This window comes from Hemitrygon akajei, chromosome 1 (genome assembly GCF_048418815.1).
Source record: "Hemitrygon akajei chromosome 1, sHemAka1.3, whole genome shotgun sequence".
NCBI classification, from domain to species: Eukaryota; Metazoa; Chordata; class Chondrichthyes; order Myliobatiformes; family Dasyatidae; genus Hemitrygon; species Hemitrygon akajei.
Window position 1 is genome coordinate 109,832,069 of NC_133124.1, and position 13,010 is coordinate 109,845,078.

The 13,010-nt window shown below is 36.7% G+C and overlaps 1 protein-coding gene across 4 annotated transcripts in view; it reads left to right on the forward strand.

Moving 5' to 3' along the window:
* The window catches only part of bbs9 (Bardet-Biedl syndrome 9), a 372,439-nt gene that overhangs the window by 104,641 nt on the left and 254,788 nt on the right, over positions 1 to 13,010 (forward strand). For all 4 annotated transcript variants that reach the window (XM_073049830.1, XM_073049803.1, XM_073049822.1 and 1 more), the window contains 2 exons: positions 10,445 to 10,585; positions 11,353 to 11,448. In XM_073049830.1, the coding sequence (XP_072905931.1) occupies positions 10,445 to 10,585; positions 11,353 to 11,448 (237 nt within the window). The remainder of the gene's footprint in view (positions 1 to 10,444; positions 10,586 to 11,352; positions 11,449 to 13,010) is intronic.

Consider the following 13,010-nt stretch of genomic DNA (forward strand, 5'->3'; position numbering starts at 1 on the left):
CTTACAATGATGTGAATATTAAATTTTCTATTTTCAGATAACCCACACTCCTAGTGCTCTGCTCCCATACACACTCATCTGTCCACCTGCATTTCCTTTGTTCATCTTTCCTACTTCTCTCCCCCACCCCACCCCATTCCATCTGGCTCAACCTAACATCCACCAGCTTTTATCCGACCCCCTTAAGTACTGTGATATACTGGAAACTTTTTATTTCTTCTCAATACTGATGCAGGGTCACAACCCAAAATGTCAGCTTCCATTGTTTGCCTCCATAGGTGCTACTTGACCCGCTGAGTTCTTCCCTTTTTCAGGTTTTGTTTTTAACATACTTTGCCTCTCATAAGTTGGACTTCAGTGAAACTTAGTATTTTTTTAAGCACAATGTATGGTTTCCAAGCACTTATTGAGGGCCATTTATAATGTTTATCCACAAAACATAAGGAATATAACTACAAACCAATGGACCAGTATTACAAAGTCCCTTGCATTAAAGCTGCTTTATGTTTCAAAGGTTTCAAGGGTTTCAAAGGTACGTTTAATGTCAGAGAAATGTACCCAGTATGCAGTCAAATGTTGCAGTAAACTGGAAAATGTAAAATCTCTGAGTGGAATCTTGGATAGGAAATGGAAACATGCTTCACAGTATGATTTCCTGCATTAAAATGCTCTGTTTCAGTTTCTCAAAGTTCTACTGTAACATATAAATTGAAGTAGTCTTGTCATCCACATGGAATGGTAATGATTTACATTTTATGTAGAGGTTAAATGGAAAATTAAAGATCTGGTTAGAAACGATCTTTTTAAAAACTGTTCAACAGACTAGATCAAAATCAACAAACTTGTTAGCTGTAACCAGAAGGTGGTGAAAATACATGTACAGGTAACCATAGCTACAACTATTTTCGATTGGTATGTGGTATTTAGATGATTATGTATATACAGAATGCCTGTGCAAATTACTAATTTCCTTTTACTAGAACCCTGGAAATTAAACTACTCTGGGAACATTTTTATGAAGTAGCTTAATAATGAACAAAATCTTCCACTATGCCTTTTAAATTATCTACTACATGGCAAATGAGTTCTGATCTCTCCAAAACCTCAAAGAAGGTTGCACAGCTCCGCCACTAGGTCATGTGCTTCATACTTAATGTAATTCTACAGTATTTTCTATTTTCCAGTACTTGCGTCTTTTAACAGCATGTGCCAAAAGTTCCTAATATACTGTTTTGCAATTTAACATCCAGGCTTTGGGGGAAAAAAAATCACCATGGACTATTCCATCTTCCTGCCAAAATTAAATATTTACTGATGTTAGTGCAATATACACTGCGTTTGGTATAATATTTCAAAATAATACATTTGTGTGTTGTTTTTGTCAATGTTCCCTTTGCTTTTCCAATAACTCAGTAATGGTCACATTATATCTCACCACAACTGCTTACGTTAAATATACACAAATGCATTGAGAACATCAGAGTACACACCGTATAGAAAATGTGAAAAGAAATCCCTTATTGCAGGCATTTTTGAATTTTGCTTATCTTTTCATTCACTTATGTCCAGTGAACAACTGGAAAGATTTTTCATCATTTTTCCAATGTTACAACAAGCTGAGTACTACCGTATATTCCGGAGTATAAGCCAACCCCCCTCATTTTCAAGGTTAAAAAAGTGACTTTTTCATGTTACCTTTGTATAAGCTGATCCCTTTTGTAGAGGTTTTTGATTTAACCAGAAAAGATCACAAGATCTCTCATGCCGGTACTCAGCTGTGCTGGATCCGGACCCCGGAAATTTTGTGAACCAGTACCTGCTAAGAAAACAGGCCTACGCATTGCAGAGCGTTAGAGGTGAATTCTTAATAAATACATCAGAGGAGAAATTTTGGATTAGGTTTCCAATGGAAAAGAATCCTCTGAAATGTAACCCCCATGAAACCATTTAGCGCCCATCGTAATCTTGTTAAAACATAACACGGGGTGGCGGGATCAGTACGTGTACTCAGTATTGAGTTTGCGACCTCCATGTACAAAAGATTAAAACAAATGCGATATGATGCTGGCTTCAAGCTGAAGGTTGTTGATTTTGCTAAAGGAACGAATAATTCTGCAGCTGCTAAGAAGTTTAGTGTAAACGAAAGAGAGTGGAGAAAAGCAGAGGACACGCTGAGGGAAATGCCAAAGACAAAATGTGTAAACCACGGGAAAACATGCCAGTGACCAGAACTCGAAGAAAAAGTTTTAGAGTGAGTGAATCACCAGCGATCATCTGGATACATTGTTACCAGAGAAATGATTCGAGTTCAACTGTTGAAATGGGACAAAAAACATCATGAGGTCAGCGAAAATTTCAAAGCTTCGTGAAGTTGGTGCACCCAATTTATGAATAGACGTGATCTTGTGCTGAGACAAAAAACAAAGATTGCTCAGAAAATTCCCGCGGGGTGTTGTTTATATTCAAGAACGCTGCTGAATGGACGAAGTGGGTTGGTTGAAGTGGGTTAAAGAGGTGTGGCATCAACGTCCTGAAAGTGTCAGGAAGGAAAAGTCGCTACTTGGCTGGGACATGTTCAAAGTACACTTGTCAGGTGAGACAAAAACAGCACGGAAAGCTGAAAATATGGACATTGCAGTCATTCCCGGTGGTTTGATGTCCGTGCTCCAGCCACTTGATGTGAGTTTAAACAAACTAAAGAATTCATGTGTCGAGAGTGGAACCAATTTGACTCAAAAACAGCCAATAAATATGACCCGTGTATTCGTTTTTCCAAATTTGGCACCCTCTGTATAAGCTGACCCCCTAATTTTAGGACCAAAATTGAAGGCCAAATTCTGGGCTTATACACCGGAATTGATGGTAATTATCTTCAGGTAGATGAAAAAGATCTCATTGGTTTTTCAGGTGATGTCATCGTTGAGAATGGTAGCTTAAGTCACTAGCTCCTCCAGAAAAATGCGTATTAAGCCCCATTAACCCGTCAAATATAATATTTTTTGAAAAATATTTGAACTGAAAAGAGGGGCAAGAATGGGGAAAAGGAATGGAAATAAAAAAAATGACACTGCGGAGCCTGTGTCCGAGAGGAGTGCAGCGAGCGGCTCTCCTTAGCGACCGCGTGCTGGCAAGGCGGACGCCGGGCCTCACTCAGTCGAAGTGGCGAATATCTTCGAAATCCTGAAAGAGATAAGGGAGTTCCAGAAAGAAATAGAGCAGCAGCTCCATGATATTAAGGCAGAGCTCACCAGCGTTAATCAAAAAAATAGCGGTAGCAGAGACTCGAATTGAGAAGGTGGAAGATCATGTTCAAAATGTGGAACGGATACTGAGCAAGACAATAAAACTAATACATCACCAAGAAGGTAAACTGCTTGACCTGGAGGGAAGATCATGGTGGAAAAATATCAGAATCTACAACGTTCCCGAAGGAGCGGAGGGCTCGTCGATGACCGAGTTTGTCGGAAAGTTACTGCGGGACGCACTGGATCTTTCCCCGGCTATGAAGCTGGAAGTCGAAAGAGCCCACTGCGCATTAGTCCCAAAACCTACCCAGGATAGAAAGCCATGCTCAATAATAATTAAATTCCTTCGGTACAGCACTAAGGCGGAGATTCTACAAAGGGCCTGGGGTAAGAAGAGAGTTTTTAGAGGATAAATTAATATATTTCGACCAAGATTACCCCCCTGTGGTCCTCCAGAAATGCAAAGAATACTCTGAAGTAAAGCAAGTACTAAAGCAAAATAAGATTAGATTTCAAACTCCGTACCCTGCTAAACTTCAAGTGTTTTATGACAACGGGACGTGGTTGTACCAGACAGTGGAAGAGGCGACTACAGACATGAAGGCCAGAGGGTTGCCTGTCAGCGTGACCAAAATGAGGGAAAGCCTGACTGAAGAATTATCCCGCTCCGCTTGGGAAATAGTGCGAGAATCGAGAAGGCAGGAGATGGGAGGAGGCCGAGAGAAATATATCAGGAAGAGACTGGGAGTTTCCCAAAGACAGTCCTCACCCCCTTCAGAAGAGCCATAAGGTTTGGCTAACTTTAAAAATGTTGAGAAGCTAAATGGAAGCAAAAGTACATGGTGGTATACCTATCTTGAGAAATACTTATTATAATGTGGATTTTATATTACTTAGTTGTTATTTATTTGCTCACTTCTTTTTCCCCACCAAAATGAGAATATATATATGTGTGTGTGTGTATGTATATATGTGTGTATGCATGTATGTATATATATGTTTGTGTGTGTGTGCATATATATGTATATATAGGAGTACACAGGGAAGTCTTTTCTGTGTAATAGATTTGTTCTCTGACTTTTATGAATACTGCAATGGGGGCCCTCAACTCACAAGTAGGAAGGGTTATCCCCCACAGCTAGACATTTCCTCTAGCTCAATGCAGGGTCATCTACCAGAGACCTCAGCCTTGGAATCACATGTTCGTTGCCATTTTTGTTGTTATTTGCATTTCTTGGTTCTTATTTGTTCAGGGAGTAGATCGATTAAGTTTTATTCTAATTTCAATGATACATTGACAGATAAATACAGATGGCTAAGGACAAGGTAAAATTCATTTCATAATCAAACGTAAGAGAATTTTATCCAAAATGAGAAAAGAACAAGCCCATGTAGTATATTTACAGGAAACTCATTTAAGTGATAATGAGCATAAAAAACTAAAGAGAATGGGCTTCACTAATCTGCTTTTCTCCTCATATAAATCAGGACATAGGAGAGGAGTTGCTATTCTTATCTCAAGTAAGCTAAATTTTGAAAAAGTATTTGAAATGGGAGATAAAGAGGGCAGATATATTCAGGTAAGGGGGAATATAGACGGCAATTCAGTTACTCTATTGAATATATACGCACCCCCGGGAAGTGATGTTGGTTTCTTTCAGAAAATTACTGATATTATGGTGATGGAAACAGAAGGTCTCCTGATATGTGGGGGAGACTTAAATTTACAATTACAACCAAACTTAGACTCTTCCAACAGAAAAACCTATGAAACAAAATCTTTACGTAAGAAAGTTAGTCCACTTTTTGAGGATGTTGGTTTAATTGATATATGGGGGGACCTTTTCCCTGACAGAAGGGATTACACTCATTATTCTGCTCCCCATTCTGTATATACAAGAATAGACTATTTCATAACATTTGGAACAGACAAAGACAAAATAAACACCTGTGGAATTGGGACAATAGATGTAAGTGACCGTGCACCTATATATTTATCTGTTGATTTTGACCTACAACCAAAGAATACTATTTGGAAACTAAATTCAAGTCTACTCAATGATCCGTACTTTAAGGAACAAATTAAAAAAGAAATTGGTCTCTACTTAGAATTTAATGATAATGGAGAGGTTTCACCTCCCATTTTATGGGATACTCTGAAGGCGGTCTTAAGTAGGAAAATTATAGCGATATCTTCATATAAGAAAGAAAAAGGAATAAAACATTAGAGGAATTACAAAATAGGTTGAAGGAACTAGAGAAAAAACACAAATTGAATTTGGCACAGGATACATCAGGGGAATTTAAAAGAATTAGGAATGAAATAAATAATTTGGCTACACAAGAAGACAGGAAAAACTTAATGGTTCTGAAACAGAGACATTATGAAAGTGGAACGAAATCTATGAAAATACTGGCGTGGAAACTGGAAAAAAAAGCAGTAAATACAATTCATAGAATTAGGGACCCAAGAACGAAAATGATTAAAAAAAATAAGCTAAGTGAAATTCAAGAAGCTTTTGAAGTGTTTTACAAAACTCTATATTCCAAAGTTCCAGGGGGAAGCATAACCCAAAATGACACCTTCTTGAATTCTCTAGAGTTACCCACTTTAAGCGAAGAACAAAATAGAACAATGATTGCTGACATAACTGAAGTTGAATTAAAAGCTGCAATTAGTAAACTTAAATTAAGCAAGTCACCAGGATCAGATGGGTATACGGCAGAGTGGTACAAAGAATTTAAAAATGAGTTAATTCCTGTTTTACTCCCCACACTGAACTGAGCTCTAAAAAAGGCACAGATGCCACCCAGTTGGAAGGAAGCGATAATCTCAGCTATACCGAAAGAAGGTAAGGATAAAGTGGAATGCGGGTCATTTAGACCAATATCCATTCTTAATGTAGATGATAGGTTATTTACCTCCATCATGGCCAAACGATTAGAGGAGTCTCTACCCATATTGATATGTAATGATCAGACAGGTTTTATACGACAACGCCAGACACAAGACAATATACGAAGGACACTTCACATTATGGATCGTATACAAAAAAATAAAATCGAAGCAGTAGTGATAAGCATGGACACTGAAAAAGGATTTGATTCGGTTAATTGGAATTTTCTTTAGAGTTTTACATAGATTTGGTTTCCAAGACAATTATTAAAACTATACAGACACTATATGACAATCCTACTGCTAGGATTAAAATCAATGGATATTTATCAAATAGTCTTATCCTAGAAAGGGGCACGAGACAGGGTTGTGCATGGTCACCACTACTCCGCATTATATCTGGAACCATTAACTCAATACATCAGACAAAATGAAGATATCAGGGGAATTACTATTAAAGGGATAGAGCATAAATTGGCTTGTTATGCGGATGACATTTTGATCTACCTAGGGCAACCAACATGCTCTTTACCTAAATTGATGCAATCCTTTGAACAACATGGTCAATTATCAGGGTACAAGATCAACATAGATAAAACCCAATTACTTTCATATTACTATAGCCCACCAAGGGAAATTGAAAGTCGATACCCCTGGGCATGGCACACAGTCTTTCAAATATTTGGGCATCATTATGCCAAAAGATTTGGCAAAATTATCAGAATGTAATTATCAGCCTTTATATTAAAAAATTGAGGAAGATGTGGCAAAATGGAACCTGATTCCTTTTTTCAGTCTCAGTTCAAGGATTGAGTCTATTAAAATGAATATACTGCCGAGACTGTTATATCTCTTTCAGACCCTACCAATAGCGATTAATCAAAATCAATTCAATGAATGGAACAAGATGCTATCAAGGTATATTTGGCAGGGTAAAAGGCCTAGAGTTCGTCTCAAAACTTTGCAGTTAGCAAAGGAAGAGGGGCATACCTTCTCTTAGAGATTATTATTTTCCAGCACAGTTGAGAGCTGTGATATGTTGGTGTAACCCATCATATGACGCTCAATAGAAAAACATTGAGGAGTGGGTACTTCCCATCCCCATACAAGTAATTTTGGCTGATAACCTGCAAAGGTACATAAATACTATTGATAGCCCATGGGTGAAATTGACTCTTAAAATATGGAAAACTACTATAAAAGAATATAATCTAGAGGGAGATATTGCAATTCTTAAATGGTGTGCATATGACTCTGATTTTAAACCAAATAAATTGGATGCTAGATTTAAGGACTGGGCAGCTAAAGGAATAACAGTTCTTTGCAACATAATGAAAGAAGGAACACTGTTCAGTTTTGAAATGCTTAAAGAGAAACACAATAGAAAAATAAAATTTTTATCGGTATTTACAGATGTGACAATATGTTAATAAGATGCTTAAAAATGTAACCAAGGCAAATACGTGCTTGATAGAGCGCTTTAGAAAAGCATATAATTCAGATAATGGTAGTAGAATCATTTCAAGCATGTATAAGGGGTTGTCAAATCTTAAAACACATTCAACTTCATACATTAAAACAAAATGGGGGAAGGAAGGAAGGATAATTATATCTGAGGAAGAATGGACAATAATATGGACGTATCAATGGAAGTGTACCAGTTCACAGAAATGGAGGGAGTTTGGATGGAAAAACTTGATAAGATATTTTATTACACCCTCTCAGAAATCCCATTATGATAGTAACCTCCCTGTTTGCTGGAGAAATTGTGGAAATCAAAATGCAAATCATTATCATATTTTTTGGGACTGCCCTGTTATCAAAAACTATTGGGGGGTGGGGGTATACAACGCCCTACAGGACATCTTTAAATGTGAAATACCCTTAGAGAGACAATATATTTTGGATATATACTTCAAGAATGTTTGAAAAGAGATAAATAATTAATGAATATACTGTTGGTGGCTGGTAAAAAGACTCGTACTAGGAAATGGTTATCACAGGAGAGCCCAACTTTAAATACATGGATGGAAATTACAATGGACATTTACAAAATGGAGAAGATAACAGCATCTATTAACCATAAGCTAGAACAATTTGATTCATACTGGGAAAAATGGATTAACTACATAATGCCTCATAGGCCTGATTTTATTCTCACAAATCAATGAATCTGTTGTAAAAAAAAAATAGCTCCCTACTTGTACATAGTTCTTTCCTTTTGCTTGTTTTTTTCTTTCCACTCGGATAAATACTTTGTGGAGATTTGTGATATATATGATTATATGATATATATGTACAATGTCTGAAATACATCTTATGGAAATGTTTGCTGATGAATTTCAATAAAAAAATAAAATACAAAAAAAATCTCATTGAAATATTTTGAGGAAGAGTTGCTGCTAGAGAGAGGTTAAGTGAGTTGGCAAATGTCTCTAGTAAAATATTGGAAAATGTAAACTTGTCCATCTTGACAGGATGAAAAAAGTCATATTATAACCAGTGAGAACCTGCAGAAGGATTTGAATCTCCTAGTGCACAATTTGCAAAAGGCTAATGTGCAGGTACAATAACTAGTTAAGAAAGCTAACAACCTGTTATCACCTATTGGTAGGAAAGTAAATGCAAAACCAGGGAGTTTACTACAGTTCTGGAGTATTGTGCATCTGGAAAAGGTGATGAGACATTTGAGGAAGCATTGTACAGATAAGTTTATATACACTAGAGCTCAGAAGAGTGCGAGAGTTCTTGATTAAAACATTAAAGATCACAGAATTGATGTAAAGATATTCTCTTTTGTGGAATATTCTGGAACTAGGGGATCTCTATTTAGAAATGAAGGGACACTTCTGTAAGTGTGATAATGCAAGTTTTTAGATGATGGTGAATCTCTGGATGTCCCTTCCTCAAAGGGCACTGGAAGGAAGTCTTCTGAGTATTATGATGGAAGAGACAGACATATCCTTGAAAAATAGGGCATGAAAGAACATAATTTGAAGGATGTGGAGGCTTTGGAAAGGGTGTTTTTTTTTAAAAGCGCTTTATCAGGATGCTGCATAGATTAGACAGGATTTGTAAGGAGTGGTTGGACAAACTTAGGTTGTTTTCTGTGGTGAGGCTGAGGGGAAATCTGATTAAGGTTTACAGAATCACACCAGAGGAGATAGATGATCATTATCTTTACCCAGGGTTGAAATGTCTGATACTAGATGACATACATTTGAAGGGAGAGGGAGTATTTTCAAAGGAAATATGTGGAGCAAGTTTGTCTTCACACTTAGAGAATGATAGGTGCCTGGAATATGCTGCCTTTGATGGTGGTGGGGGCAAGTACAGTGGAGGCATTCAAAGGGCTCTTAGACAATTAGGCAGATAGGATTAGTGTAATTTGGCATTTGATTACTGATTAGTTTGGCACAACCCTTGTGGGCTGCTATACTTTTCTATATTCCATGTTTCCAAACAAGAATGCAAATTTGAGGTTACTAATGAGATCAGCTGTCATATGAAATAGTGCAGCAGATTCAAGAGAATTTTGTATTCCTATTCAACATGTTCATATCTGCTAACACCTTGGAATGCTTTAGAGGTGTTATGCACATGTGAGTTTAAGTCTCATACTTGATAATATACAATTCTGTAGATCTGTTCTCGATGATAGCTGGCAATTTATTGTAACTGTATTTGGATATTTGGTTATTATAATGAACACCAAATGTATTATCACAACAGCAAAATCCTAATCAGTATACAACACTGTAAACTTTGAAGCAGAGTATTTGAAGAGTCTGATAATGAGATTGTTATGGAAGCAGAGCCCTACTAATAGTTTGTTTGCATATCTTATGGTTTTAAATATGGCTAGTTTCTTCATTAAGCCAATTTTGCAAAAGTTTTTTTTATTTCCTGACAGAGAAATTAAAAGACCTTTGAAGAGAACAAATCTTGATCCTGGCTCAGAAACCATAGTTCTTGTGATAACTTGCAGAGCACAACCACTAGTAATTGCAGAGAATATTGGAATAAATTCCTCTTGTCTCATCGCCAAAAGTTTGTTAGGGTAAAGGTAGAGAGTTTTCAATCATGGGGAAACAATTACACAGCAAGGCATTACTCTGAAATAAAATTAAAGACGATGATAAAAACAGAAAATGCTGGAAATACTTAGTTGTGTGGAGAAAGGAGTTAATATTTGAAGTCAATGATATTTCTGCAGTAATTTTTTCCCAATTATAGCTTAAAAACTGTAACAGGATAATGCAAATCTTAATTCAGAAATGTTAACGGTAATCTTGCCTTGCAGGTGTACCTCGAATTGCACAGTGCACATTTGGTTTGCCTCTCAAGCTAATTTGCCAACCAGTTCAACCATGTAAGAATGCTGTTCATAAAATTACAATTGACACAAACAAGCCACCAGTAAACATTGCAGTTCTATTTCCAGGTAAGCACTTTACACCAGTAAAGCTGGTATGTGTCATTACCAATTACGATAGAAAAACAAATATTAATAAGGCATGTCAATAGTGGCTGCATATAAAATTAATATTTATGTAATGCAATTTATTTATCTTATTTTTCTCAGTTGTCTTACTTTTTCTGGTGAAGAGCATGACACTTTTTAGTGGCACTTTATAGGTTCATTTATGAGCCTGATTATTGAGTGTTGCAGCTGGAAATTATTTCATTCTTACCTTGCAAAAGGTACGAGGCAACAATTAACCCAGGTATTAAGCTCAGCTGCAGCACTTTTATGCTGGGTTTAATGAGATCAGTGCAGAACTGGACTCAAGATCTTAATGGGCAGATGGAGACTCAGAACCTCAGTAGATCTCTTCTATTTGGAACTTGTAATAAGCTCAGTACATGTAATTGTTATCATGTGTATGTAATACAGAATTAAATTTTCTACCCTTTAGCTATGCTTTTATACAGTAAATGGTACCACAGTTATTTCCCTATATAACACAAGACAAGGTCTTTGTGAACTGTAATAAAATATTTTTGCCTTTTGAAGTTCAATTTTTATTTTCAAATATTTAAATATTTTAGTCAATTAATTTATTTATTAAAGGTGTGTAATTTTATTGTATTCACAAAGTCCAGTTCGAGCAATTTCTGTGTTGAACTTCTGGCAAAAGCTGTATGTGTGGCTGTTGCTTTGTTATGCTCACATTTGGGTTCATTTTCAATTTTTGTTTATAAAAACAGATTTTCTTGGAGAGTCAGATCATGAACAGATAAATGTTTTGGGATTTAAATTACTCTCAGGGTCAACGATTACAGTTTTAGCCTCAAAGACATCAAGTGAGTATGATCTTTGATTATCCCATTAACTGCCTTCAAATTAACCAACTACAACTACTTCTAGTGTACAGCATGCAGTAAGGGCACATATCTCATTTCAAGAATTATAGTTATTCTTTTAAATCTACTTCCAATTTTGTGCTCTGTCCCTTGCCTCTTTTAACAGGAGAATGCAGCATCATATTGTATAAATAGCCTTGGAAGGTAATATCAGCTCCTAAGAAGTGCTTTTGTAATACTTTTAAAAATTTGATATACATTGTTTATAGAGAGAAAAAATATCTGCTTTCAATTTTTGATACTGTAAGTATCACTTTAACCCTTTACTCTGTCAGCGGGTTTTGAGATCTTCTGTGATCATTTACTGACCTTGTGTCCCTGGCAATCAGGAAAGAATTGCAGGTTATGGATGATCTATTTCTTCCCAGGAATATCTTTAAGGAGACTGTTGATTCTTGTGGTTGGGTGAAGTGATGTGTGAAATATAGTGTTTTGCTTACTGAGCTTATTAATTCTCATACCAGATTTCTTATTGTTATGTAAGACTGATGTTTTTTGACTTTGTAGCTCTCCTTGTTCCAAGCAGAAATGAAGTACAATGTTAATAAAAGTAAGTCTTCCCAGTTAGTTAAGTGTGTGGCATGTGGAGTAGTAGGTTTTTCACACTGAATATGCAAATCAAGAACTAATGGTAAAATATTTGTTTCAACCTGGGGACAAGTATAGCAGTCAGTGCCAAATACTTCCTCTGCTCCAGATTTTATTTGTGTGCCAGTAGTCTAGAAAACTTGTGTGTACTTATGTACTCTTTCCCAATTTAACTTGAAAGTCTAACATTAATGATTGACTTCTGCCTTCCTCTGTGTTGTAAGTTTTATATTATTCTCTTTTGAATGAGGGTGATGCCAAGGGCATAATTCCTTTATTGATAACTCTGTCTTCTGCATGTACTCCAGTTAAATTCCAAGGATATAATCATGAACACAATGTCAACTTCTCCACAGATTCTAGTTTGTGCTTCACATGCGTTGGTGAACACTTATCACCAAACAGCTTTAGTGCTTGATTTTTGGGAGGTATCCTACACACAATGTTCAAACCATTTCATTCTAATCCAAGCCAATCCATTGCATTGTAAACATGCAGAGCTATGTACTAGATATTGGCATTGTATTTGTATGGATGGGGGCCACATTAAATCCAGTGACCAGCTGGACACTTATACAAGTTAATTTTCCATCTAAATTCACTACCATTATCTAGAATCTCTTCAATAACAGGTTCCTTAAGGTTGTCATAACCAGGGGAAGTAGCGGAGATAAGCTCACACACCTATTAAGTGTTTCCAAAGGTGTTCTTCTCAAGTAGCCTCTGACAGCCAAGTCCAGCTTCTGGCCTTCACATGTGGTCCAATGGAATCAATTCTGCTGACAGGAGAAGGGGCAAAGGCAGGTTACCAGCACTTTAAAACCATTCACTTTGAGCAGTTGGGGCTCACCAGCCATGGTTGGAGAACAAATACTCTGATGTCAGACCTTCACTGCCTTGTGGCTATGCCCACT